The sequence below is a fragment of the Strigops habroptila genome, chromosome Z (assembly GCF_004027225.2).
Source record: "Strigops habroptila isolate Jane chromosome Z, bStrHab1.2.pri, whole genome shotgun sequence".
Lineage (NCBI taxonomy): Eukaryota > Metazoa > Chordata > Aves > Psittaciformes > Psittacidae > Strigops > Strigops habroptila.
This window is the reverse complement of record NC_044302.2, coordinates 4,475,098-4,501,565: the sequence shown is the minus strand read 5'-3', so window position 1 is coordinate 4,501,565 and position 26,468 is coordinate 4,475,098. Positions and strand designations below refer to the sequence as shown.

The 26,468-nt window shown below is 41.5% G+C and overlaps 1 protein-coding gene and 1 long non-coding RNA gene across 3 annotated transcripts in view; both read left to right on the top strand.

The window, feature by feature from the left end:
* Positions 1-3,150: 3,150 nt before the first annotated feature.
* LOC115601082 lies at positions 3,151-13,974 on the top strand. The gene is made up of 11 exons (XM_030470599.1): positions 3,151-3,390; positions 5,555-5,689; positions 7,009-7,133; positions 7,423-7,491; positions 7,988-8,101; positions 8,935-9,050; positions 9,354-9,409; positions 10,872-10,924; positions 11,577-11,704; positions 12,219-12,375; positions 13,480-13,974. The coding sequence occupies exons 1-11, from the start codon at positions 3,184-3,186 to the stop codon at positions 13,550-13,552; spliced, it is 1,233 nt and encodes a 410-aa protein (XP_030326459.1). The 5' UTR covers positions 3,151-3,183; the 3' UTR covers positions 13,553-13,974.
* A 10,790-nt stretch (positions 13,975-24,764) lies between these two features.
* LOC115601217 overlaps positions 24,765-26,468 on the top strand; it is a 46,156-nt gene continuing 44,452 nt past the window's right edge. For both annotated transcript variants that reach the window (XR_003989265.1, XR_003989264.1), the window contains exon 1: positions 24,765-24,968. This is a non-coding gene — a long non-coding RNA (uncharacterized LOC115601217). The remainder of the gene's footprint in view (positions 24,969-26,468) is intronic.

Sequence of the window (26,468 nt, the reverse complement as noted above, 5' to 3'; positions counted from 1 at the left end):
GAGGTGTATACTTCAGCAGTTCCCACACATCCTTTATCCCTGAGAGCTTCTAATTAAGTGGAAGTTTTGCAATCGATTTCCGTGGAACTGATGCTTAATAACCCGCCGCCGCAGTGTAACTAGTGCGTTTGTCCACTGGATGGTGCATGACTTATTTCTGCAGCCGTGGGGCAGCCTAAATAGCGTTTGTCACAGTGACCATATGAGACTGGCAAAGAGCGCATCGCCAGATGCAAATGCAGGGAGAAAAGGTGTACAAGACAAGGCAGTTATTTGATTTTTTTTTTTTTTTAAAGAAATATATATATGGCATATATAATGACATGTAACTTAAATATAGGCTGAAACCAGGAAATTCTGCGATCTGAGCTTTCCGTGTCTGGGTCACATACTACAGCTGTGATTCTAGCCACTATTTCTGGATGTAGTTCTGAAAATCCAGTTACATTTGCAGCTCTCTGAGGAGGAAAGTCCATTATGCACGTTTTTTCTCTTGGCTTTGATTTCTGCTTGAACACTGCTAGAGAGACTCAGTGGCTTTGCACAGCACATAAAGTCAGTGCTCACTGCAGTGCAGAGACCCTGAGAACCAGCTTGGACCTCAGAGCCACACTTCATCTGATTTTGTAGGCCCTTGATTTCTCAGGGTGCCAAAGTACTTCTTTTCTGATGGAATATGGCCCTAACATACCAATTTCCTTTGCCAGGCAGCTGGATTTGAAAGAGGCAGTGCTGTTTAAAGTGTTCACTGCGCAGTGAGAAGTTTGATGATAATGTTGGAGATGATTAAGAGCAAATTTATGCTAGCAGAAATTCTTAAATTCAGCTGGCTTTATTTTCTGTGTTTTCAGCACTGTGCATCAGTTGTAGATTCCTCATTTCCTCCTGAACTTAAAACCAATTGGTTGAATATTTTCCTCCCCGCATCTTTGCAAAGCTTGTGGAGCAGATTTTAGACTTGTTTTAATGTGCACAGTGTTGGTTTTACCATGCTAGAAACATTACGAGGCATGTCAGGACTTCAGTTCTTCTGCAAGTCCTGCTGGTTTGGAGCCTATTTCCACAGCAAACAATATTGCCAAGATAAATTGTTTGCCAGAGATAATTTGAAGTCCTCAAACAAATTACCTAAGAAATGTTGGAACATAGCACTGCACAAAGCAAATTGTTTCTGAGCTTCCTGTCCTCGTAGGAAGGAACAGCACTTATCTCTGTTGCAGATTGCATAGAGACAGCCACAATATCTTCACTGGTGTGTGGGTGAGACTTAGTTTCTGAATCCTTCACATGTCAGAGGAAAATATGAAATATTCGTGCCCCATTTATCCTCCCCTCAGAAATGCAAATACTGACATTCGCATGATTTGTATGAGGACTCCAGCAGTTTGGCACAGGGCAGTAAAGCTGCTCATGGCTTGCCTTAGGGAGAAAAGAGAGACTTTACAAGAATCTGACATTTGCCGTAGGCCCTTCCATCTCCAGCAGACTAGAGCTGATGAGGGTTTAATTATTTGTAAGGTCCCAAAGGTTTGTCATTTGTGTGTAACTTTCCCCATTGAATACTGCTTGGTGTCAAGACTGTGTTTAAATTCTAACTAAAAATAAAAGCTGGTTTTCATAATCCATTCCTTTTGCAGCTTTTCTCTGGACTGAACTGTTCCTGCTGTGCTGCAGGTGCAGGGTGATAACATTGTGCCACATCTCCTATTTTTAGACCATTTTCAGTCCCTCCATGACACAATTTGAAGTAAGAAAATAACCTATTATCTCTCTGGCTCTCTGCCTGCTCTTTGTGGTGGACTTTAAGATGTATCCCTTCAGTATTAACTGAAGAATGGCAGTTTACAGAAATGTTTCCGAACCTCATTGTCTTAATCTCTGGTGCTTTCTGCTTTTTAGTTCCTGCCCTTCTGTTTTGATTTGATGTGGTCCATGGATAGCAGTAAAGCAATACAGAACAGTTGTTCCTGGTCTCAGAAAAAGCGGAACTGTGTAAAAATAAGGAAGCTTTTTAAGAAGGTAAAAGGAACATTTAAGACAATAAAAGCTTTTGAAGAATAGATAGAAACATGATCATAGACGTGGAGGAAGAGCACATCCATATCAGAAAAGCCTAGATAAAGGGCAAAAAGAAGCAGCAGAGCTAAGGAGGTTATTAAAAACAGTTGCGTTCAGAGAAGAAAATCGAAAGAACCAGAAGCACTGATCCATTAAACACAGACCACAGCACAGGTGGTTATAAAACCAAACTGAGGGACAATTGAGGCATAAAAACGTACAATAAATGCTATTTCAAGTAAAAGGAAGTCCCCTGAGAAGACTGTAGAGCTAATAGGGAGACAAAGCACTCAGCAGACAAAAGAAAGCGTGGGTTTTGAGAGCCCCATCTTTCTCCAAAGCAAGCTCAGCTACGCTACAACCACCCCTGAGAGGTTGGGTGTGTTTTAGTATAGGGAAATGAGATTAAATGCTGCTAATTCCAGATGGAATAAAAAGATGAATTGTGCAGCCACCAAAAGCCTTCATTAATACAGCTTCTGGAAATGGTACCTACAAGAGATACTGAAGGGATGCCCAATGTGATTTCCTTTTTTGTGTCCTATACGAAATTGGCTGCCAGGCAGGCTGGAACTGGTGGTGGGAGCTGAGAGCCCGAGAAAACAGGGTCAGAAACCTGCAATAGGAACTGAATTGAAGAGCTGGGAACATCCGCAACCCTCGGCCTCAGGGAGAAGCCGCTGATACGGCCCTTGTACCCCCTGACTGCCCCGGGGGGGACCCCGAAACTTAACGCTCCTGCACCACAGCACTTAACCCGGAGGGTTTCCTGGACACTTGGTTGTGCCTTTCCAGGGGAACAGCCTGAACTTCCCTTCGGGCGCTTCCATATAGCTGGGCGGGATGCGCGGTGAGATCACGTTTCTTGGGAGAAAAATACAAATAATAATAATTATTGGTATTATTATTAATAATAATAATCATAATAGTAATAATAATATACTGAAAGGAGCCGATCCCACTTCCCAAAGTGACCTCAGCCCGCCGACAGCCGCGACAAGCCTCTCGCGGAAATGACCGCGACCGTCCCGGGACACCGCGATGCGCGGCCCCGAGGCGGGGTTTGGCGGCGGCCGGAGCCAGCGTCGAGCACCGCGCCCGCTCCGCCTGCGCGCACGGCCCGCGATGCTGCTGCTGCTGCTGCTGCTCCCGCTGCTGGTGCTGCTGGCGCTGCTCGGGGCCCGGCGGGCGGCCGCCCTCGGAGCCCCGGCGCCGCTGAAGCGCTGGGCCCTGGGCTGCCTCCTGCTCTGCCACGGCGCCTGGAGGCAGCGGGCGGCCGGCGGAGCCCCCGCGGAGCCGCGGCGGCCGCGCCCGCTCCGCCCCGACCCCCACGTGAGTGTCCCGCCGCTCCCCCCCGGTACCTCTAATCGTGGGACACCCTTCCCCGCGACCGCCTTCCCTGACAACCCCTTCCCCGGCACCTCCATCTCTGGACGTCCTGTTCCCCGGGACCCCATCCATCCCCAGCAGCCCTACGCCCCATCCCTGGAACCCCCATGCCCTGAGACCAATGTTCCCCCACAACACCGATTCCCCATGGACTCCTACTCCCCTGGACCCACAGCACCTCCATTTGCAGAACCCACATCCCTTTGGAACTGCACCCCTCTGCATCATCTACATCCTCAGCACCTTGCATCCACCTGTGACCTGCACCCCTCAGGACACTCATTCCCTGCATCCTGGTCATCTCCCAAAGCCCAATCCCTGAAGCCATGGGGCCCACATCCTTCCACCCCCGTTCAACACATACCAGGGAGGGCAGGTTGGGGATGTCACTTCGGCTGTCCTTTGCAGGGAGAAGTTATCTCTAATCAGAGCAGCCAATGTCAGCGGGGAAAAGCAGATGCACTATAAGACACAGAAGCCTTTTATTTTAGCACACTTAGTGAATTGAAACTTATTTTCTAGGTGTACTTGTCTGCTTTACAAATAATAAATCCTCTATCTACAACCTGTACCTTGCCTGTGTTCATGTACTATCCTGTCAAAATACTCGCTGTACCTAACAGGGGCATTTGGGTTGGCTTTGCTGTATTATTTGGTGAGAAGGGGAAGCAGAAAGGCTGATGAGATACGATTTCCCTCCGTTTTGTTTGCTCCATCAAGATTTGCCTTGCAGGTGCCAGCTGAGATGTTGGATCCTAAGTCATTTCTGTGAAATTCTTGCTAACATATCCTGAAGCCTTTTGGGAATCCTGAAGTCATATTATTTAACAAATGCATTGAGGCTTCTGCTTAGCCTCAAAGAAACAAAGTTCTTTTCTTCAGCTTTTCCTTTCCACTAATTAAGCTGCTGCTTGGAGCATTTTGAAGTGTTTTGCTAATCTCGGCCAGATTTGATAGGGCAGGAGTGTCAGTGTCTTCCAAATCAAACCGACATCCAAAGTGGTTTGAGATACAGCCAAGAGGTCTGTGCTTTCCTCTGCTGCTCCAAATAGCCACACTGGAGCAACACGTACAAGAGACGTCTAAAAATGGATCTGGAAAAGACTTCCAGAAAATGATGTCTCTGGATTTTTGCATTGGCGTCCAGCAGGCTCGCTCCATATACATTTCCAGACTGTGCCCTCAAAATCCCCCCTTACCTGTATGCATAAGGGCAATAATCATCTGGGTTTAGTTTTTTTTTTGGCATTTTATGATGGATCTTTTTTCAGAAGCAGAATTTCATCCATGCCCAAAAGTGCACACATAAATCTTAATTTCCACGTTCCAGCTTTTAAAACTTCAAGTGAGTTCTGCAGAAATATGTGAAAACAGACATCTGAAATTGAACTTGTGGACTTCTGTTCCTAATAGTTGTTAAGATTTGAGAGGCTAACTGGCCCTGTGGCAGCCCAGCTGCTAATCATGTTGGTAAAGTGCTGAGGTTTCTATAACTTCCTTTCTCTTCCTTTTTTCTTTTTCATTCCTATGTTTCCCCTACATATAAATTATCCTCCATACAATTTGGAGCTATATGGGGAAACAGTGTGCTTGTGGCTCAGTTTCCTCCTCACAGACACTCTTTGAGGACACATTTCATAAGGATTTTGGTCAAGGGAACTTCTTGTTGCAAAATAAGCATCTTAATTCAGATTATTATACTTCACCTTGTCTGCAGCTATCATGCAGTAATTGCATTCCCTCTCTAAATCTGCTTCTCATCTGCTCGCTTTCTGCTTTCTGTGTCTGCTCTGATGAGGCAGTGGGCAAACAAGAAAGGAAAAATGCTTTTGTGTCAATGAACGTTGTGATTGTTGTGCACCAGATTGACTAAATCTTGTGGATCTCAGTTATTTCCTGAGGACATGGCCTAATGGATGAGACTTCACTGCTGCTAGCAGGACTCCTTGGCTGTTCGCTGGGGTGCGTGCTATCAGATATAGAAAGTGAAAGTAAATTTTGATTCGTGAGAAGAAATCTGTGAAAAACAAGGAATTACTCATCTTCTCCCCACCCTTTCCAGCCTCCAGCTGGAGCTGAAATCCATTATCCCTTTCCCTTTCTCTAGGCACTCGATTCGGTTTACTTCACCGGCTTTGCAGAGACCAACAAGACTTTTGTGATTGCTCGTCTTGCAAAACGTCCCGATGGGGTCTGTGAGATGTGGCTCTTCCTGAGGGTGGATGGAATAGGGGAGTTTGAAGTAAGTGGTGGATATGAGATCACATTCAAGAGCAGTGCTTAACTCCTATCTTGAACCCCTGTGAGGATCCCAAGCAAAAATTAATATACTCTGCACCTTCACTGCATTAATATCCTGACAGTATGACATCAGTGCTGTGCCTAAAGACGGCAGTAGAACTGGCCAGATTACTGGCTATGTCTGATTTTTGGAGTAGGTGTCTGACACTCATTCCCTTTTTTCTATAATGCGCACAAAACATAGCATATTTTCTATAAAATATCTTACGATGTCTCACAGGAAGAGTTTGAGCATTCAGTCTTTCTGATAATGTGCAAGCACATGGTTAATAAGTTACGTTGTATGGTTATGGTTGATTTTTTCCCCTTTTTCAATAAGCGAATGATATAAAAACATTGTGGAATTACCTCTTTAAAAGAGAAAGGAAAGCTTTTAGGGACTTTTAGGGAAAGCTTATATGTGCATCTGCTTCATTCTTGCTAAAAAGAAAACAGTATTAATCATATATAGTATGTATATATGATATATATACATATTTGATATATGTGTAATCATTTTGCCTCTGTGTTTTCTATTTTGTTAATGGCTGACTACATAATAAAGAAGGAGGGAAGATCTGGCATAAATCCTTTTGCGCTCAACTGTCTTAATATTCACAGATTTGTGTCACCAAGTAGTCATGACCAGAAAAAGCAGGACACATCCTATTTGCAGATCATATTAAAAAAAAAAAAAATTAAAAAATTAAAAAAAGGATATTTATGTGAATTATTTTGTTTTCTAGTAATATTTAGTATAATGATACCACTTTGTGGCTTTGTAACTTAGAACTGCCAGCCAATTTTGGGACCTTCTTAGATCCTTCCCTACAGCAACAGGCATAAGGTCTCTTTTAGAAAGGTGACAGCTTTAGGAAAGAAGACATACTTTTCAAAGAGCAGGTGAAGAGTTTTGGGAGCAAGCTTGCATGCACTGGAAATTTACATCATTTTAGACTTCCACCAAATTTAGTCTAAGTTTACCCCCAAAGCCCTGCATCAGCTTGGCTGTGAGCTTGACAGTCACTAGTGTAAGGAGCTGAGCTCTTGCAATAACCTCCCTTCACACTAGTAACTCAGTTGTGTTATCTGAAACAATGCGTTATCTTTGGTGTTTTAGATGCAGTTTTTCCTCTCTGATAGTCTGATTACCAGAAAGCAGGTAGAACTGAAAAGCCAATTCAACCAAATGTTCATCCTGCAGAGGACCATCAGGGCAGGAATTCACCTATGTTGCATCCTCACAATTAATCAAATGTTTTCCTGAAATGTCTTTTTTAGCACCCACAACATCCAAACATGATGGTGAATGATGAATCTGAGGAGATTTGGAGTGGAGGAGGGCTCACTATTGAATACTTGGAGCCCCAAACAATCTGGAAAATAAGCTTTGATGGATTACTCAGGTACTGTAGCAATCTATAGTTTCATTTACGTACACTTAAGACCAAGGCTTTTTGAACACTGGAAATATATTTAACTGACTTGACCCAAAAGCTATTTGATAACAATAGTATGCATTTATTTTTGTGGAATTAAAACACAGTGAGTAATATATAGCATTGCTATCCTACCTTAGCACACAATAGCAAAATTCTTCTGCAGTATCTACTATTGCATCCATTTCCAAACATTTAAGAAATATTTTACTGTTTGTTTAGGAGTCATACAAAATTATAGTGCTTTGCCTTACAGAAAAGGACCCTACCGACAGCAGTGGAGTGAAGAGGACGGCGAACTCGTACCAGTTAAATTCTCTTTCCAGTAAGAGTCTTTCACGTTTGCACTGGGATGTGTACTGACTTCCCGGTTAGGGATTTGGTTGTTGTTTTCAAAGGGTCATGTGCACAAAGTAACACGTGAAGCCCTTGCCTCTGCTTTCTCTTTCTGCTTATGGACTCTATTTGTCTGATGAAAAAGGATTTGCTACCAAATTAGCACAACATTTCTGGACTGGTGCTGCATTTGTACCTCTGAACAGATACGTGAGAGAAAGCAGCATGATTTGGCATGCAGCTCTGCCCTGCCAGTTTCCTTTCCTAGGTAACCTGTTGTCTCTTGCAGACCGTTTTTGCTCTTCTCAGTTTCCTTCCATTTGCTTCCTTGAAAAGTAGTAACATATTTAAAACTATAAAAACCAGAATTTTCTCATAAACATAAAATGCAAGATTGCCACTGTCAGAGAAGGAAGTGCAAACTTCACCTAGTGTGACCCGTATGCTAATAATGTCTCTTATTTTCTTCCCACTCCTTTTCCTAGTTGGGAGAACTTTACAGAAGTCTTTAACTTCAATGTCGACAGTCACCCCAGCACATTTGCGCATGCTTTTGCTCAGGAACCATGGACCATAGAGTTCTTCCAGAGGGTCAGAAAGTGAGAGGCAAAATTAGTTTCTTCTTGGTTTAATAGTAATTTTTCTACAGATCTCTTAAGGGTCTGTCATGTGTTCTTACAGGTGGTTTTAGAAGGTGGGTTTAATCTGAAGTGAGCTAATGAAGGACATGCCTCCTATCAGGTGTCTTCTGGTTTCACTACCACACCAGACCTGGCAACCTCAAAGGAGGATCCTGCACACAGATATGGTCTTCCTAATATGGGGGTGGAGGGATCTGCCCACAGTTTTGGTCTATAAAACCTTGAGCATTTGGAATATTTCTTACTCTGTCTTTTTTCATTGCTAGCAACCTAATTTGGGCTGCTTCCCAGGTCATCAGTCCAGGTATATCGAAGAAAAGGATTAAATATAATCATGAGAAGGAAAGCTAAAGTGGCTGTTTTAATTACAATACAAGCTTCAGAGAGCTGAAAATATGAGAAGAAAACTTGAGTATCAAAAGTGTGTTGTCTAAATACAAGCAGAAAATATGTATACCAATAGTGCATTGTCTTTGGTGATACCTGCTGAGTTCTAAGCAGCAACTGTTTGGTAGTATAGCATTTTTTCAAAGAAAGTGCATTTTTGTAGTCTGTCAGGGTGGGAATTGGCTGTTGTTTCATTCTCAGATGTCTGATAGATGTTATGCAGCTATTAGCTGGGAAATTTAAAAGTGATTGCTCATGTGTAACATCTGGCATAGCCAGGATCCAGATGCTCTGAAATCTCTTCTTCGTTTTGGGGTATTAAGTCCAGCAGACTGACACTGAGGCTTATTGATTAGGAGACTTACTGATTTGCCTGTGTTGATTCACACTTTTCTTTCTTCCAGACAAAGGGAACAACATTTCCGACATGAGGAGTGGGGCCAGTCTGTTGGAGAAATTGAAATAGAAAATTATGAGAAAACCAAACTTCTTCTCAAAGGCGTTCGGAGCCACTCTTATGGTAACAGCACCGGAAACAATTCAGTCGCTTGGCTTCCTTCACAATAGCTGGTACTGGCAGGACAGCGGGACTAAAGGTGATCTTTAAAAATAACCAATTTTGTGACTGGGCAGGAAGTTAAGACATTTCAGAGGAAATGCCATTACTGTTTTGGGGACATGCATATGCTTACCATGTTATCAATTACATGTTATCAATTACGGGATATTTCTTTATCCACATTATTGTCAAACCAGGTACGATTAGTTCACATTTTCCAGTAATGGTGAATTCCAGGTTGGGTGGTTTTGTTCTTTTTTGCAGGTGTCCGGAACTGGTCTGAGATTTACCGTTACGTCATGATTTTGGCACACTTTGAAGTAGGTATTAACATGGCAATGTGCTACTTAACCATGAAATTAGAGGTGTTTCTGAACTTATCAGTCACATTTAAGTATCTAGAAAATAGGCATTGGCAGCATCCACAGTGTGCAATCAGAAGTGCTAACCAGTGTCAGCAGTAGCAAGTATCAGTGTTGGGAGCCGTGTGTGTACAAACCTGAGATTCTGCTACACTGATTAAACCAACAGTTGTTTCAACAACTTTAAATTGTTTGTTTCAGCTTTTTGAAGAAAAATTAGATAGGCAGCTTCACAGGACACATTTTCAGCTGCCGCAAATACCGAGCACTCAGTGGAGTTCATGCAGTGCTGATTCACTCTAATTGAGAGCCTGAGGTGTTTGAAGGCATCCTAAGCCTTCATGACAGCAGTCAGCAAGTATTTCTGCCTGTGCTGAGCTCTAATTCTCTGCTTTGCAATGGTGGCTGTGCTGGAGGAGAGTCAGCTCTGTGGCTGCTGGGAGCACACAGCCTGGGGAAATGCTGAATTCTGGCCTTACAAGCTGGCATGCAACCCCAACAGATGCTCCTGAAAAGGCATTTTCTTTGCCAACACAGGTGTAAATAGATCTAAACTCTCTCTTATAAGCAACATTACAGGAGTTAGGACTGAATTCAGCATAAAAGTTCTTTTCTCACGTATATGCTGGCTAGCATAAAAACACACCATGGACAATCTCACATCTCTGCAGATGTAGCTGCTGTGATTTCACACATGCATTTGTACCTTTTGATAAGACTGTACTTTTGCACTGCGATGTGTATAACCAGGTACTAACCCCTCCCTTTCTTCTTAGTTATACAGAACTCAAAATTACTGTGGCTCTGTCTCTCTTATTTAGAAGCCATCTGAGTGGTTTTTAAGATGGAATTAAAGTTTATGGATGATTGAAGTTTGAAGTCCTCATACTGTACATGTATAACAGCACAGTGTAGGCTTATACGTGCCTCAGAACAGCCCAAATGGAGCATGAAGGGATTCAGACTCAAGGGTGAAAGAGAAATTGATAAAAACGTGAGATTCCAGTTCCTTCTTTTTAAACATTTTTCCTGTATGCTGCTCCCAGGCATGGAATAATAAAGGCTGGAAGAGATGTCTGGCCAAAACGGGGCCAGCTTTGATAGGCTGCCTGTCGGTTTTGAACATGGCTAGCTTACATCTTCACATGTATTTTTTCCCTCCTCCTCTTAAGTCCATTTGCTGTATACCTTCTATTGTCCTTAATGTCCTTAATTTGTCTTTAATGTGTTTGGTTTATATTCTTGGACTCTGATTTTCAGACAAATTTTCATATAAGATGTATTGAGAAGATTTAAAAGTATAAAGTCAGAGCTCACTGCGTCACCTGAGTTATATCGGATGTCTTCTTGGTCAAGTCAGTTTTAAGATCCACAGAAGGAAGTCCAAATTAGACTCTTTTTCTTTATTGCTGTCTTACAGGATGGGACTGCAGCACATTTAACAGTTATTAATCTGCCAGCTACCACAACTAAGTAAGTAACCAAGGAAGTTTATGCTGCTAAAAATATGCATCTTGAAGGTGGCAGAAATCATTCTGAAGGACGCCTCTATTGCTTGAACATTCTTGCTTTGAACCTGCGCAGCCAGATTTCTATCCACACCCTCTTGCTCCTCACTCCCTCCACCCAATTTTCCATTTGCAATTAGTCACAAGGGCAGCTTTTACCTTCAATTACATCTTTTCCATTCAATTACTGTTTGACTGATGCAGCTGCTTGTCTTACTGCCTAGATTTAGAGATACAAATTCAGCAATTCCAGCTATTTAAGACAGTGTGTCCATCTGTAAGGCATTGCTTAGGAGCCCTGCCTTGCTGATTGGTGCTCTGTGCATCCAGAACCTTGAAAATCAGTGCTCATGGCCCTGATGGGACCAAGTGGGAACAAGTAACTTGCCTGTCTGCCTGCCCACCACAATCCATCCTGCAAACCTCATCTTTCCTGCATGCATGGCTTCCTCCATTCAGCACTTGCGATATTCCACAATATAACCTTATTCATTTATTGCTGCTGTTTTCCAAGGATGAAGGCCATGCTCAGGGTTAAGCTCCCGTGGAAGGCAAATGTGTTGATCCCTTTGAGTTTTGGTTGAACTTTCAATCTGCTCCATTTCTTTCCCTTTTAGCCTTGCTGTAGGTTATGTCTTTTTCCCTGATGGAAAGAAGGCTGGCATTGAGTGGTCCAATGCCTCGCTGTCTGAGATGGCTGATGATGGTGTTATCAAGGATGAATATGGAGTCAATTTTATGGCTGGTAAGCCAAAAGCAGGCCAACTATATCTGCCTGCAGCTTTTTGGCATGCAGTTAATTTAGTGGAGGAAAGAATATTCAGTGAAATTCCATGTGATCCTTGGAGTAAATGCATCGTTTTACACCCTGAGAAATTTACTTCTGTGCTGAAGTCCTATGCGTAGTGTTGTCATCAGTGTACCAGTGTGTGTTCACTGCAGGATCAGGGCCACAGGCAACTGTACCAGGGAGGGTTACAGTTTCCATTTGTGGTGACAGCTGCTTTTGCTAATCAAGATAAATAATGTGATTTTTGCCTTTTTGGGTGTCAAAACCTATGTTACGAGGTGGATTCAGCTGCTCTGGAAATATGGCTTGATCCAGGATTTTTCTTCATTTACAAAGCAGACAGGAAAACTATTGCTCTTTGGAAAAGCATGAGAAGAAACCATCTGCAAAAATAATGGATCTTGGGATTTTTTGGGATTAAATACTACTGAGGGCTGGAGACATTCTTCCTTTTTTTCTCTTATCAAAGGTGGCAAGTACTTTGATGTTTCTGCAACGCTGGACAAGCAGGCTTGCCCCATGGTGTATAATGGCCTGACTGGAAGCGGCGTTTTCCATGAATGCATTGCAGATTTCCAACTGAACGGGATAACTCAAGGCTGGGGCTTGGTTGAATTTTATTTCAGGTAAAATAATGACAAGGAAGAAGTGGTAAAGAATTACCCTTCTTCTCTATTGACCTATGTGGCCACAGCTCTATAGGTATTTGAAGCAAAAATGCACAGATTTTTTATCTGATGTAAAGAAATGTGGCTCATTTAGTGCTTATTATGTTTGTTAAGTTGCAAATACTATGAATTATTTGGAAAACAGTGGTTATGCAAGCACTTCATATATGCAGACAAACCATGAGCACTTGTTCAGTTGTTTGTTGTATAGGTTTACATAGGATTTTATGTAGGCCTCCTTATAGGTTTGTGAGTTGGTGTGGGTAGTACATTCTGGAGACTGTCTTATTCAGGCAGTCTATCACGTTATACAAATAATGAGTCCTCTACCCTAAACAGCAGGCTAACCGTTTACAGGGTGAAATTTGCTCACGCAAGTATTTGTCAGACAAGAGCACAGAACAGATAAATATTCAGATCAATATGGGAGTGCTTCTTCTAGAGAAAATGATTATATCGACAAAATATGTGCTTCCCCATGAAGTGCTATTTCTCATGCCACATGATTGTTGCAGTCTTTTACTGGAGCTTTTTCCATATTGAGTCTTTTCTCTCAAGAAAAAAAAGCTAGTTTTGTTGTTTACACTTAGTTTGCTTTTTAAAATAAACACTAATTCTTGACTGTCAGAGGTAATGCATAGATAACTTTCAGAATGAGAGCTCAGCTTCTTCTGAAAACCAGACACATTTGAAACACATAAAATAGACCACTAAACTGCCAAACACCTGCTGGTTGAACTTGAAAACTGTGGCCTGTAGCTGCTGCCAGGTACCTGCTCCACTCCCTTCACTGCTGTCAATAACTGCGTAGTGGAGGAAATGACCCAGTATGGAAAGTCTCAGCTAAAACCCAAACAAGGCAGCTTTTGCAAGTCCGGGCAGTCCTGGACATTTGTAGATCCGCCCCAGGAAGGCTTAATTTAGCAATACTGACAGAATTCCCGTAGGCTCCCATCTCCTATCTGCTTCCAAATCAAAATCATGTTAGAAGTTAAAGGGTGGGTGTCTGCTTCTTCCCCCTCGCTGGAGGACACTAACTCAGCGACGCTGTTCTTCTTACAGGGATGAAGCTGCCCAGCTGGTTCCGAATTTGCAGCTTGGTTTAAAAGCCAAAGGACCTGATCTTTCCTCCTGACACTGGGTGGCTGATGGCTCTCCCCTGTAAGCGTTTGCAAGCTTGTCCCAGTGATGTTAGCAAGCAGCAGCTTTCAAAAACAACATTTATTCACTGCAAAATGCACAGTTTTGGGTGTGGAACACACTGTCACAGGATGCTGTGGAGGTTGAGGGTATAAAAAGATTAGGAGAGAGATGAGATAGATACATTTTTAGTTGTGCAGCGCTTAGTGGTAGCTAACCATGGTGGTCTAGAGGCAAATTAAAGAGTGCATTAGGAGAGATCACTCTATGCTCTGTCTTTTGGTACTTTTCTTAAACTGCCTGCTGCTCCCCGCTGTGAAGACCAGGATATTGGGCTTACGTGGATCTCTGACCCAATTTAGCAGTCCCTCTGCTCTTTCAGACTTGTTTTTGAAATAAAATCAGTATCTTTCTGAACTCTCTGGTTGTTATAGTCATTAAAACATGGGAAAAAACCATTATAGGAAACAACACTGATTTGATAGTCTTGCTTATGACTGTATGAGAGCTGACCTGGAAGAAGGAGGAGAAAGCACACTTAAATGAGGTGTCTTCTAGGAATAGCATAAATGGCCAGTGAAATACATGGTACAAACACATTTTTCCCTTGTCTGAAGGAAATAGGTCTGGCAGTCCAGTTCAGAAGACGATTCGAATTTCTCATCATTCACTTGAACTCAGATGCCATATTAACCACAATATCCATGTTACTCACTGATAGCTGCTGGCCCAAGGTAGCCCAAAGTGCATTCCCTACCTAGATATGTCTTGCCGTTAAGTACTGAAAATTAAACATTCTTACAGTATGTCAAAAAAAAAAAGTCAAGTGGAAGATCTGGACAGAAGGAGTTAAGGAAAGAAGCTCATTCTCTATACCAGGCAGTAATGCTATGCATTTGCTGGGAGCATCATGTCATAATCATACCTCTGCTCCATTTAAGAAAGTAGAGAAATCTGGGTGCGTATATATGCTTATAATCTCTGCTTAGGCTGACACTGGAGGAGACTTCAATAGTCTCTAAAGAAGACTTTCTCCTTTGTAAGAAAGTTCTTACACTTATTACTATAAGAGCATTAAATACAGAGTAGGTGCATGAACGGAAAATTATTCAGCCTATATATCACAGCAATGACTGCATGTTCAAATTTGGAATGCATTACTGAACCAGGCTGGGATGACACAAGCAACAGCCTTATATGATGCAAGAGGTTGATTTATCAGCAGTCTCTTCTGCAGCTGTGCAGTAGGGTAGAGAGATTCCCAATCCCTAATCTATGACATTGACCTTGTTCTGCTTTTGTGCCTGTAAGCTGAACCCCACTGAAGGCACAGATCTGTGGTGCAGATGCTGTGCCCTTCCTTGCACCCCAAACCATCATCTGTAAGTGCGAAGCAGACTTATGACTGCATTGCTTATGGGATAGTCATTGATTCAGAGCTTTGGATTTTAGCTGGACTTCCCCTATAAATATTTCCCCTATAAGTACTTCTCTAGTTACAGTGGTATTAAGAAATACATTCTTGTGACTCTTGCACACACTTAGAGATGCCTTAAATCTGTCTATGTGCTGGAAGTCTCAATGCATCAAAACGGAGCTTCTAAATTACTCAAGACAATAGTACTTCGACAGAAGGGAAGGCCTTATGCCTCTTTTTACACATAAGAAATCAGTCAAATAGGTAATTTTAGAAAGGTTAGAAAAGTAACTATGTTATACATCACAGTTCGTTCCTACTAAGTTTGTGGCTTGTTTTGCTATGATCTCAGGAACATCTGTTCCTCTATTCTGTGGAGTTTTTGTCATCTCTTTCCTTTTCTCTTTTTTCTTGAAGACTAAAACATTAACATCTAGAAGAAGTAATATAGGCACATAATCAAGCAAGGTCTTTGTAGATGTCAACGTAGATAATGAGAAAAAATATTAATTATTAATGTGGAATGATAGTTTGAGAAATTACTATTAAAAGAATCCCTCATCCAGGCCAGAAATTAAAAATCCATCCCATCAAGGAAGGTCTGGCTGTTTCTGTCTCTGAGACTGGGCTACAGCTGGAGATGCTGTGGGGCAAATGGCAGGTACCTCCCTTAAATCACAGTTTGTGAAGTTCATGTTCCTTCAGTGGAGGAGGTAGAAGAGGATGGCTCCTCATCGCTCTCCTTTTCTCCTCTTTACTTGTTTCTTTTGGTACCAGTGGATAGAGAATTAGAGTACTCCTGAGTTCAGATTTGAAAAGTTCAAGCAGGGTACAGAAAATGATTAATATAAAGTTTTGAGCTGGCAGGTTTATTTGCCAGGTGATGAACTACTGGTACGGTATTTCAGCATGAAGGACTGAAAAATTGACTGTCAGGGGTTTTCTCCCTGGATTTTAAATTAGTTTATAGTGAGTTTGTGTCCAGAACACATGGAATAACTTATTTAATTTAAAATAAATCTACCAAGCCCCACGCTTTGACCATATGAAGTGGTCCTTCTCTTGCGGCTCCTTTCTCGGTGGAAAAATCCATCTTGGGAAGTGCTTCTGCAGCCCAAAAGCATTAATTTTGAGCAAAAAAAGCAGTAAATGGAAGTAAGTCCTGGCCAGAAGTGAAATGTAGCATATGATCTTCCCTCGTCCAGCATGAAGAGAGTCAGCTGGAGTTTCGTCGGGATGAGCTGCTTTCCAGCATCTGCGTTTTGCACATCTGGGAGGAACTGAACACCTGTAATTCCTGCTGCTGTCAATGGGCCAGTGCCTGACATGGCAAAATACTTGCACAAAATACTTGTATGTCCCAGTGGAACTCACTTGCATGTTGAATTTCAAGATTCAGGCACTTGTAAAGAGGTCATTTAAAGGCTGTCAGCCCCAAACTAAGCATTTCCCATCAATCTGGCCTTGGCTACCGATGTCTAGAATGGTAAATATTTTACTAGGCTTATTTATTCTCCTTCTTTTCTGCAATCTCTCATGGATTCATAGTATAGATATAAAGGCCATTTTCAGTGACACTGTATTTCACTGTCAGAAAGAAAGGAAGAAAAAAAGTCTTTTTTCTGTTTGGATTTATGTCCTAGCTTTACAGTTGGTGAAGCAAACTGTAGCCCAGGGAGTTCCGTAATTTATCAACAACAGAAGAAAAAGCACTATATAGACTAATTATCTCTGCAAGCAACCAATTATTTCAAAAGTAGACTTTTCCCTCCACATGAACAAGGTCAGCAGCCAAATGACTCAAAGACATTCCAGACAAAATGACTGATAAGCACCCACTCTCTTCTCCCATTTATCGGAACCGACTGCTTCACACTCCTTCTTTGTTACCATAAAAAGCCACATCAGTCTTTCTCCATTCAAAATTGCTCTTCCTTAAACTGTGGCATTTTTAACTGTTGTTGCTCTCTTAACATACTTAGAGTTCGAGCTCAGGTGTCTGAAGCAGGGCCTCCAAAGGGATCTCTTCTGCAGGGCTTTTGACATTATTCCCCCCCATTTTGAGGTATTTTCCTTTCCTGGTTGAGGCTATAATTAGTTACAGCATTGATTTTTTTTTTTTTTTTGCTTCCATTCAGCATAAAAAAACTTTACTAAAAACACAGTGCAAGTGAAGTTCATTCTAATCTGGCCATAAAATTTTATGAGGGATGTAAATCAAAAGGAGGAGTGGCAGCTAATGCTCTGGAACAGTTGAGCCCTGTTCAGGCTTTCTCAATAGAGTTAAATCCCTCCAGGAGCAATTAGCCTAAAAAGCTGTTTGGTCCACTTATAAATAACATCACCGATGGAGACGTCTGGAGGTGTCTGTCCTGTGCACAAGAGACTTTCCAAGTATGCTGAGTGGTGAATGACTTTTTCTTCTTAATCCACAGTGGGGAGGTGGAGATGCATATCTGACATGTCCCAGCAGCTTCGCTCATGTATTTATCATGTTTTCCCGGAAAGATAAGGGAGGAGAAAGTAGGAGTGCCATGCTCTCCTGGAGTATCCTCCTACATTGCTTCGTAGCTGTGCATCAGACAGCATGTCTTAAGTGCTGACCCCAAATGCTTTGGCCAAAGTAACTTAGAAATGGCCCTGTGCACAATAAACCTGGGAAAGTTTCATGGCTGAACCTTGTCACATCCCCTGGGGCACCTCAGGCAAGTGAGGAACTTTTGGTTGCTATTTATGTTAGAAATGTGATTTATAGCAGGAGTTCCATTAGATGCCATTTGAGCAAGGAGATGTCAACAGGAGTGCGGTGCAGCCCATGGCTGTGCCAGCTTCGGAAGGCTGGGGCATGAGGGAGAGAAGTTATTACCTCTACAGAGTGTCTTTCTGCCATTATTTGCATAGAGACATTCAACAGGGTGGAAATTTCTTTTTGCATGTGACCAAGTGACTTTTGTTTCTTCATTCAGGGGCATTTCTGGCACATCTGGGCCCCACCGCTTCAACTAACTGTATGGCCTTATTTTTCCCCTCAGCTTAAGAATTTTTCCCACCCGCTGCATTGGCTTTAAGCATCTTCTTGGGTTTTGGATTTTCTTTTAATTGTCATCTGTTTGTCTTGTTGCAAATTTCTAGCCTTTGTGGTGTTATGATTATGCAGTAACCTTCTGCAGCACGTAGAGAGCTCACCCCATAAAAGTGGCTTTATAAAATGCGAATTAGATGTCTCAGATGTTTTCAATTGCAAGGATAAATAACTGCCCATACCCCTTTAAAGTCTGACTTTTCAAAACAGGGCTGAAAGGAGCTCTTGGGCAGCCTCTGCCAAAGCATGAACACTACTGGTGAAGTAAACACCCACACAAGGAGAAAACAGCACTGAATAATTACAATAGCCTTAAGGCAGTGCCTTTAACCATCAGAAATGGAGACTTTCATAAGCAAATAAACCTCAATGTAGATGCCGCCTTGGTTTCAATCCTCGTATGACTGTCATTTGAGTTAGTTCACTGAAACCAGCAAATTTCTATGTGTCAGGAGGCATGAATGCTTTTGGATGAGAAGATGAAAACTATGGGAAAAGGATGAAAAGCCTTTGGTTTCATCCTGTTTGTATCTTGAAGGGGCAGATCTGCATTCTGCATATTGTACCCAGTGCAGAAAAAGTGCCATTGTGGGTGACTACATACACTGATATCTGGGTGCAAGTGGAAATGGTGATTATCGCTTTCAGAAGGAGTTCTACCATAAAATCTAAGTTGCTTAAGGCCAGGTTTGGTCCTGTCTGGTGGCAAGGGGAAAAGGACAACCAGACAGGGCTTTTCAGCTCAGCACCAGTAGGGTAAAAGCCCCAGAAAGCCCAGTGAGCCACAGAGACAGGGCAAGACAAAGAGAACTGTCATGGTTGAGGGCATGGTACCAAGCACACTTCTGTGGTGACATGAGCCAGTGTTGTGTATGTGCCTATAAACAGAGAAAAAGTTACTATGAGGACAAGTCAAAAATGCTATTTATATTTTTTCTTCTACTCCTAATGACAGGCAAGTAGTAACTATTCATTCAAGGAAACAATGATGTTTTTTACTTCTGTGACTCCTTTACCTTGGAAATCACATTTCTTTTCCTTCTGCAAAAGGATCCAAATTACGCACACTTAATACCTTTTAATTAACTTTTTAAACCTCGTTTTGGATGAAGCATAGGAAATTCCGCTGTTTGTTGCGTTTGTTGTCAATCCTAAACGTCCTTTGAGTAAGGGCTGGCTAACCAGTTGATAAGGAACTAAAAAAAAATGAACTACAGGCCCCCAAAGCTTAAGAATATTTAATAGCATTTTGCAGGGATGAGGAATGGGAAAATCTCTGAGGTTACACAATGTGCTGTGCTGCTGGTTGTCTTTACTAAAGCATCCAGATCTCAATGTTTCTTTTCCCAGTCTTGTTTCTGCTGTTGTTCTAAGGCATGTAGGCTTCTACCACATGTTTATAAGCTGATAAAAACATAATGCCAGGAATGTTTTCCTTCCTCTATTAGATTAACAAAATAAGTGACTTTTCAGATACAGCCCTGTTTACCATACTCTCCACACCAAAACAATCGTTGTGAATAAATGTCGTAACTCACAGAGAGGTGAGAAAATAAGAGCTGATCAGCCTAAATACTGAGGTAAGATGTATCTGTACATCTCCGTGCTGATGAGAAATGTTCTGCTTTCCTGACATGTTCTGCTCATGGGAGCCCTGGTATCACACCACTGCTTTGCTGGGCTGGCAGCCCTCAGCTGTGACAGGAGGGGTGACATAATGTTTGGTCCAAATATCTAAGAATAAGTCCCATCAGACATGACTGAGTGCTTCTGCAGCCACCACTGAGCAATTCATAATTGTGCATGTCAGGCAGCTTTCTGACAACATGGAGTTTGGCTCCCAAAAAGACAAAGCAGCCACACAAAACACTTTTCATAATGAAGGAGTATTTTAAATGATCTCTAATAAGATTTTCCAAAATCCATAAATACTCTCTTTTTGATCTGTCGTGCACTTAGAAGAGCCGTGTGTTGTGTGAGACTTACAGAACAAATACCAACATAGAGACGTTTTGGGGATGGGGAAGAGCTATCAGAGCCAATTACACTAAACTCCCAAAATACATAAAGCATGTCATCAAGGGAGATCAAAGTGCCTTTCATGGGAAGGAAGAGCTATGGTCTGTCTTTTACCCACGGGAAAATGCTGGGGAAGAAATTGTCTGGCCAATTCTATAGCACCATTCTTCAAATGCTAACCTCAGAGTTTACTTTACATTTGTCACAGCTTCCTATACTCCCTCAGAGCATCTTGTGAGCTCTGCCCACACCTATAGCAGCCTTCACACATTTTGAGGATCAGGCAAGATGAAGAAGGGGGAAAAGTCTGCAAAAGAAACAAAACACAGTCAAACCCATGCATGAAACAAGGCAGCACCCATAATAGATACCTAATGTGTGTTGCATCATGTAAATGCTGTGCAGTCAGTCCCAGTGAAAAAGTTTAAACAGTGATGGCAAAATATTTTTGCAGAAGTTGTGCGTGTTATCAGTTGTAAATCATTGCTTTGAATTCTGAAGAGCCCCATGACTATGAAGAATCCTCAGTTTTGATATACATTATGAATACTGTGATGATAGTACCAAGATTTTTCATTCAAATCACTGTGAGTCTTGGGGTTTCATAGTGGTGACTGGATCAGTTCAAGCAGCAGAGTTAGCATTATCTGTGTATTTAGTGGAGCACCTTGTTCCTGGATAATTTAGTATCCCAGAAGTGATGGAAAAGCACTGAAATAAGTGATGATTAGCTCAGTTATCCCTCAACTTAATGAACTGTGGATAGTGTTCCAAAGCATTATTTCCATGTTTTTACATTTGTCTCAGAAAGGGACGTAGTGGCAAAGCACGCAAAAGAAGTCCAGCTCTGAGCACAAATAAGCATGGAGTGCTGCTCAGAAGAAGACTGGGGATGTGCATTCACACTTACGATCTCCAAAACACGGTAGTTTCCCATGGATATGCAAGTCCTGATATAAGCAGGATGCTAGATATGCTAAATATTACTCTGTGGGAAGTGGTTATGGAGTTTGGTTTCAGCTGACTTAGGCCAACACTAAGCCCTTCAAAGGCTCATGCAGCATTTGGGAAGCACTGGAGCACAAGCTCTGCTGATGTTTGAAGCTCTTCTGAACTGGCATAGGCTGGATGATGAAGACCCATTTCTAACCATCTCTTTTTCCCTCAGGCTTTCTCAGCTTCATTGACGAGCTGTGATTCTGCATCTTCTTTTACATGGACTTGGCTGGCTCTGTCTCAAGGGAAAAAATATCAAAGGATTCCATGGAGATTCTTTTCTGCATTTATTTTACTTAAATCTTTCCTCACTCACCAGGCATCTGATTTAAATGCTATTTTTTACCATTATTTAGCAATATCTCATAGTTTATATAGTTTATAAATATATATATAAACAGTTTATATAAAATATATTGTTTGTATAGTTTATATAGTCTATATAGCTTATGGCTTATGGCTATATAGACTATATATATCAGTTTACAGTGACTGAGGAGCAAGAACTCTAGGCAATTTCATGCAGGAGTGTGGATGAATGGGTACCAAGCACAGGAAAGTACCCAGATGTGTTCGTTGCCTTCCACATAAGCTGGAGCTGTGTTGACACAGCACAGTCAGTCCTGGTGGAAAGCTCCTCTGCATCTATTAGCGATGCAGTTACAGAGGAACGCACCACCTTGTTCTCTGCTCACTTCAAGTTGCTGCTTTCTCCTGTTATGAGTTTGGGATGGTTTTGCTGTCTCTCCCTTTCCCTCTGCAGGGACTTGCGCTTCCAATTCATCTTCTCGAATGACTCCAGAGGGTGTTTCCGGGAGGACCTTGTCTCTTGAATTTGCTTCCCCTGTCTGATTCACAGGGTCTAAGCTTGTTTGATCTCCCAGGGCTGTCGTTTCCAGCAGCTCCCTAGGGCTCCATGAAAGGGGAGTAAGGAAGAAGAGTTCACATATGCTACACAGAAATCTCCATATTTTAAAAGGTATCCTGTATCCCCATTGGAATATTTTTAATGGTCCACAAATCAGAAAGAAGAAAAAAAGGGAAAAAGATTGAAACCCACACTTAAGGCATTCATTGTTCAAAGCCCAGATCTTCTGGGGGCCGCCGTCTTCACAGAGGCTCCATGAGGCCATGATCTGAGGAAGTCTGTGCTGAGATCCGACTCCAAGACCCCATTTGCCCGGGGCTGGATGGGGCTGCCGCTCTCAGGCACACACTGTTTATCTTTCAGGGATATGTTCCCATTTTTGGTAAAGGAAGCAAGCGAAAAGATTTCCAAGGAAGAATATGCAAAGGTATTAGTTATGGAGATTTATGCCCTGCTTATGACAGCCAATGGGGATTTGGTGAAATGTGTGTTAGAAGAGGTAAAGGGTTGTTTTATTCCTGTGTAAAACTCCTGGAGCTGAATTCTACTCTCTTTGTGATATACTTTGATGAGGCTTAGCAGTTTCCAAGGCTGGCCAAGCCAGAAATAGTAGCTGGGATTTTCAGACGTGCTTGGTAAAACTAGCGTGTTGCAGCTTCGTGTTCTCCATTTGTACTCTCTGCGAACCTCAGTCACTGAATAACACAGAAAAGTTAAGAGCTCTCTGCTGTCTTCAAGTGAGCTGTTTAATATGTGTCTTCTGCTTTAGTCTTTGGTCACAGGGTGGTAAGAGGAATTGTCAGGTGCCGAAAATGCTCCTGCTCTTCAGCAAGGAGATATATTTTGTGGGAATGATGTATAGATATATTTTGTCGGAATGATTAACGTAGAGTTAATCTTACCTGTACTCAGAAGGGCAGTTACTGAGACTGAAGAAACAATATCCCACAGGAAGTAAATTATGGACTGGCCAACAATTTTCAACTTGTTGTTTAGACAAGCAGAGAGAAGCATAATCTTTTCTTGTGAAATTGTGAGAATAGATTCTCCAGATGTGTCCATTATCGCCTATAAATACTTTCAAGATATGTTTGTTTACAAAGTCTTCCTGGAATTGGGATTTACATATAAAAATGTTTGTGCTGTAAACATTTGGTAATTATTCTGCTTGCTGGTCAGTAACTGAGTAAAGCAGAAAGAGTTGGTAATTATACAGCCAAAATGTAATTTTATTTGATTTCTGAATGTTCTGAATAAAAACGTACTTTCTAGAACTATTCTACAAGAGTAGGAGAAATATTTGTAAGGAGGTCAAAACTGATATTAATGTTTCGATAGTAGAGATGTGCAAACCCTTGAAAATGTTGACATTCTAGAAAGGTTCAACAGCTTGTAGGGAATTGCCATTATTTCAGCAGAGAAATTGCTAAAATAACTGCTCATTTGCTAAGATAGCACCTTTTGCAAATACCCTCCAGTTAAAATTCTTAAAAAAAGACACTTTTCCCATCCTTCCCACCCTTGAAGTGCCAGCAATGCCACCATTGCCTGGCCAGTTTTTTGGTATTAGATAAAATGTTTTCACAACGAAAAATACCTATTCCCTTCTTTATCTGTGGGATAAGGGAGCAATACTTGCTTTCTGCTTTAGCTGCTCTCACAAGCCATGGGCTAATGTATATTTTCTCTGTCCAGGTGGAGCATGGATGCAACCCCTTGCTGCCACAAATTACTTCTTTCTCCCCTTTGGAGACATTTGCCCATCCTTCCTTTCAGATGCCCCTTCCATTCTCCTCCTCATCCTGGCTGAGGAAGGCCAAAATGTGCCAGATCCAGAGGGAGCACACATGGGAGTCCCCATGAGCTGGTGAAGGGGCATAAGCATCCAGATACTGTCTCATTTCAAAGCAGAAGAGTAATCCATGGAAATGTCCTGTGATTATACAGGGCTCTAGAGACCTCTCGTGGACAAATATATTTGTTTCCTCCATGTGACATGGTTGCCTTAGAGATGGGTTGCATTTATTCCCCAAGCCTTAACCCAGTGTGGTATTATTAGCTGCCTGTAGTGACACAAAGGCTGATTCTGGTTCTATGGTGATGATGAAGCTAATAACTCTTTGAATCATTTTATCTACTTTCTCCATCACCTTGTTCTGCAATTTATTTTTATGTAAGGATCTTTGTATTCTAAAGTGGTATGTGACAGTGAAAGTCATTCACATTCACAAAGCTGACTTACTGCTCTTCGCCAAAATGGATTTGGTTTTTCTTAATAATTTAGCTTTCAAGACAATATAGATGCTATAGGAGGAAGAATTAAAAAAGAAATACTAGATTTTATTCCTATGTATTTATTGTTGACAATGTTTGGAATGTAGTAATTTTTCTCATCCTAAAAACCTATGAAGATTAATCAATTTTATTGACTCTTTCCCCCCTCATTTTTAATGACAATTTTTGCTCTGCCAGAAAGCAGAAAATTTCCATCAACCAGAGAGGAATCTGGGAGTTACCAAGCATTTTTCAGGCTGACAGGAGGTGTTCAATGGTTGAAAGCCATTGCTCTTAAACAAGAAATAAACCAGAGAATGAATTTTTATTTATTGATGAAAAAGTTCAACATTTTTGCCTGCAAAATGTGTTAACCTGGTTGGGTCCAAGCCCCAGGAGGTGTCTCCTGTGAGAGGTTGTACCAAAATCCACATGTCTGTACCCATCTGCTAGTGCAGGGATAAATTGCTCTTTCTCGAGAGATTATTTAACTTTTTCCATGATCCGCCTCATTTTCCAGTTCCATCCTTTCCTCACTTAGGTGAATTATTGGTGACCCTTGATGTTTTCAGTTAAGGAAAAACATGAGGAGAAATGGCTGTTTTCTTCGCTGCCCTGGCTTTGCATGAAAGTGCCATAAAATTAAAGGCAGACAAAAAATTTTATACCGAGGAGATATAATTAGAGTGCACTCAGTTCTCAGTGTTTATCTCCAGCCTCTGTGAGCAGCCCACTGTGTGGAAGTCAAAGGCAAGGTAATTTTTCTTTTTAATATTGCAGTAACTCTAAGCTATTTTAAGAGCAAATCTGCTGAGAATTTTGGACAGAAAGCTACATTTCAAAAATAAATTAAAATCTTGGCAGGAAGAGCTTGATTTCACAGGAAAATTTCAATGTACCAGAAAGCTAAAAACCAAACGAGCGGGACATATTTCAGCTGAAAACACTTTGATTTTTGCAGGGGAAAAACACAGATTGGGCACTTCCTTTTGAATTCTTTTCTGCTATTTTTCTGCTGGGAAAAGGACCTGGCAATATTTTTTCAATGTCCTTTGTGGCGCTGGTTGCTGGTGCGATGTTCTAATGGGAATTGGGAAAAAGGGGGTAAAGCTCTTGAGGCTCAAAGCTGGCTCTCCTTTTCCCAGACTGTGCTAGAAATGCTTTATTTACTGTGCTCTAGGCATATTTTATGTGGATTTTTAAGTGGATTTTAGAGTAAATTTTTCTCTTCAGCGGGTTTCTCTCCTCAGCTCCTACACCTGTGTAATTTTTAGCACCAGTTTTTAATTTATTCTTGTCCTTGTGCTGACTGTAAACAAGCACATTCCCACAGTAAAATTCTGGGTATTTTTTAGACTGGAGCAATGTGGTAGTGGGGATTTTAATTATTTTTTTTCTGGGTTTTTTTTGACCCTTTTATTGCAGTCCTGGATATCAGCTGTACCCCAGCCAAACATGGATCTGGAATCCTAAATTCTTGCCCCATTTTGCTCTCTATCTTTGCCTAAAGCTTTCTCATTTCACTTTGACAAACCACCAAGAAGTTTGAGTCTAGATATTATTTTTTTGTGGTACATCTTATCGGCCAATTAGGGTTTTAATTTAAATGTACAAGTGCCTATCTTTCTGTTCACAGTTATTCTGCCCGATATAAAACAATTGTTTGCTTACAGACTTCATGAATCAATGTTATCACGACTTGTGAAGTATCTTATTTGCTTTGTGATATGAATGTTTAGCGTATTTTTAAATTCTATTTTCTTGGTTCTTACTTTTATGTGCCATGAAAACCAGAGTGATCTCAGCAGGCTATTTTCCTGTTGTTAAGCCCTGAACCCTAATCTGAAGGAAACAAACCCAGCTCCTCTTATTTTCAAACAGATAAGATTTGCGAGGTTATTAATCACAGGTTCAAATGGCTACACTGGGAATTGAAAATGATATACAGTTTTATATAAAAGTTGTCAACATTTATTACGGAGACGGACCATCCGTCCAGTGGGAGCCTTAGAAAGTCATTATGTGTCTGGTGTATGATAAAGAGCCATTTAACTGCATAAACAGCCATGACATCATGCTGAACTTACATGTTCTTTCATCTGCCCCTAAATGATACCGTTTCTTTTTGGCTATTGCCCTGAACTTTGATTTTGGATGGGGGAGTTCTTTGTCCTCCCCTGTATCATTTAATCTATTTATCCTTTTTAAAAATAGAGCAAATCACTGTTGTTGGTTTTATTTTTCTTAAAGATCTG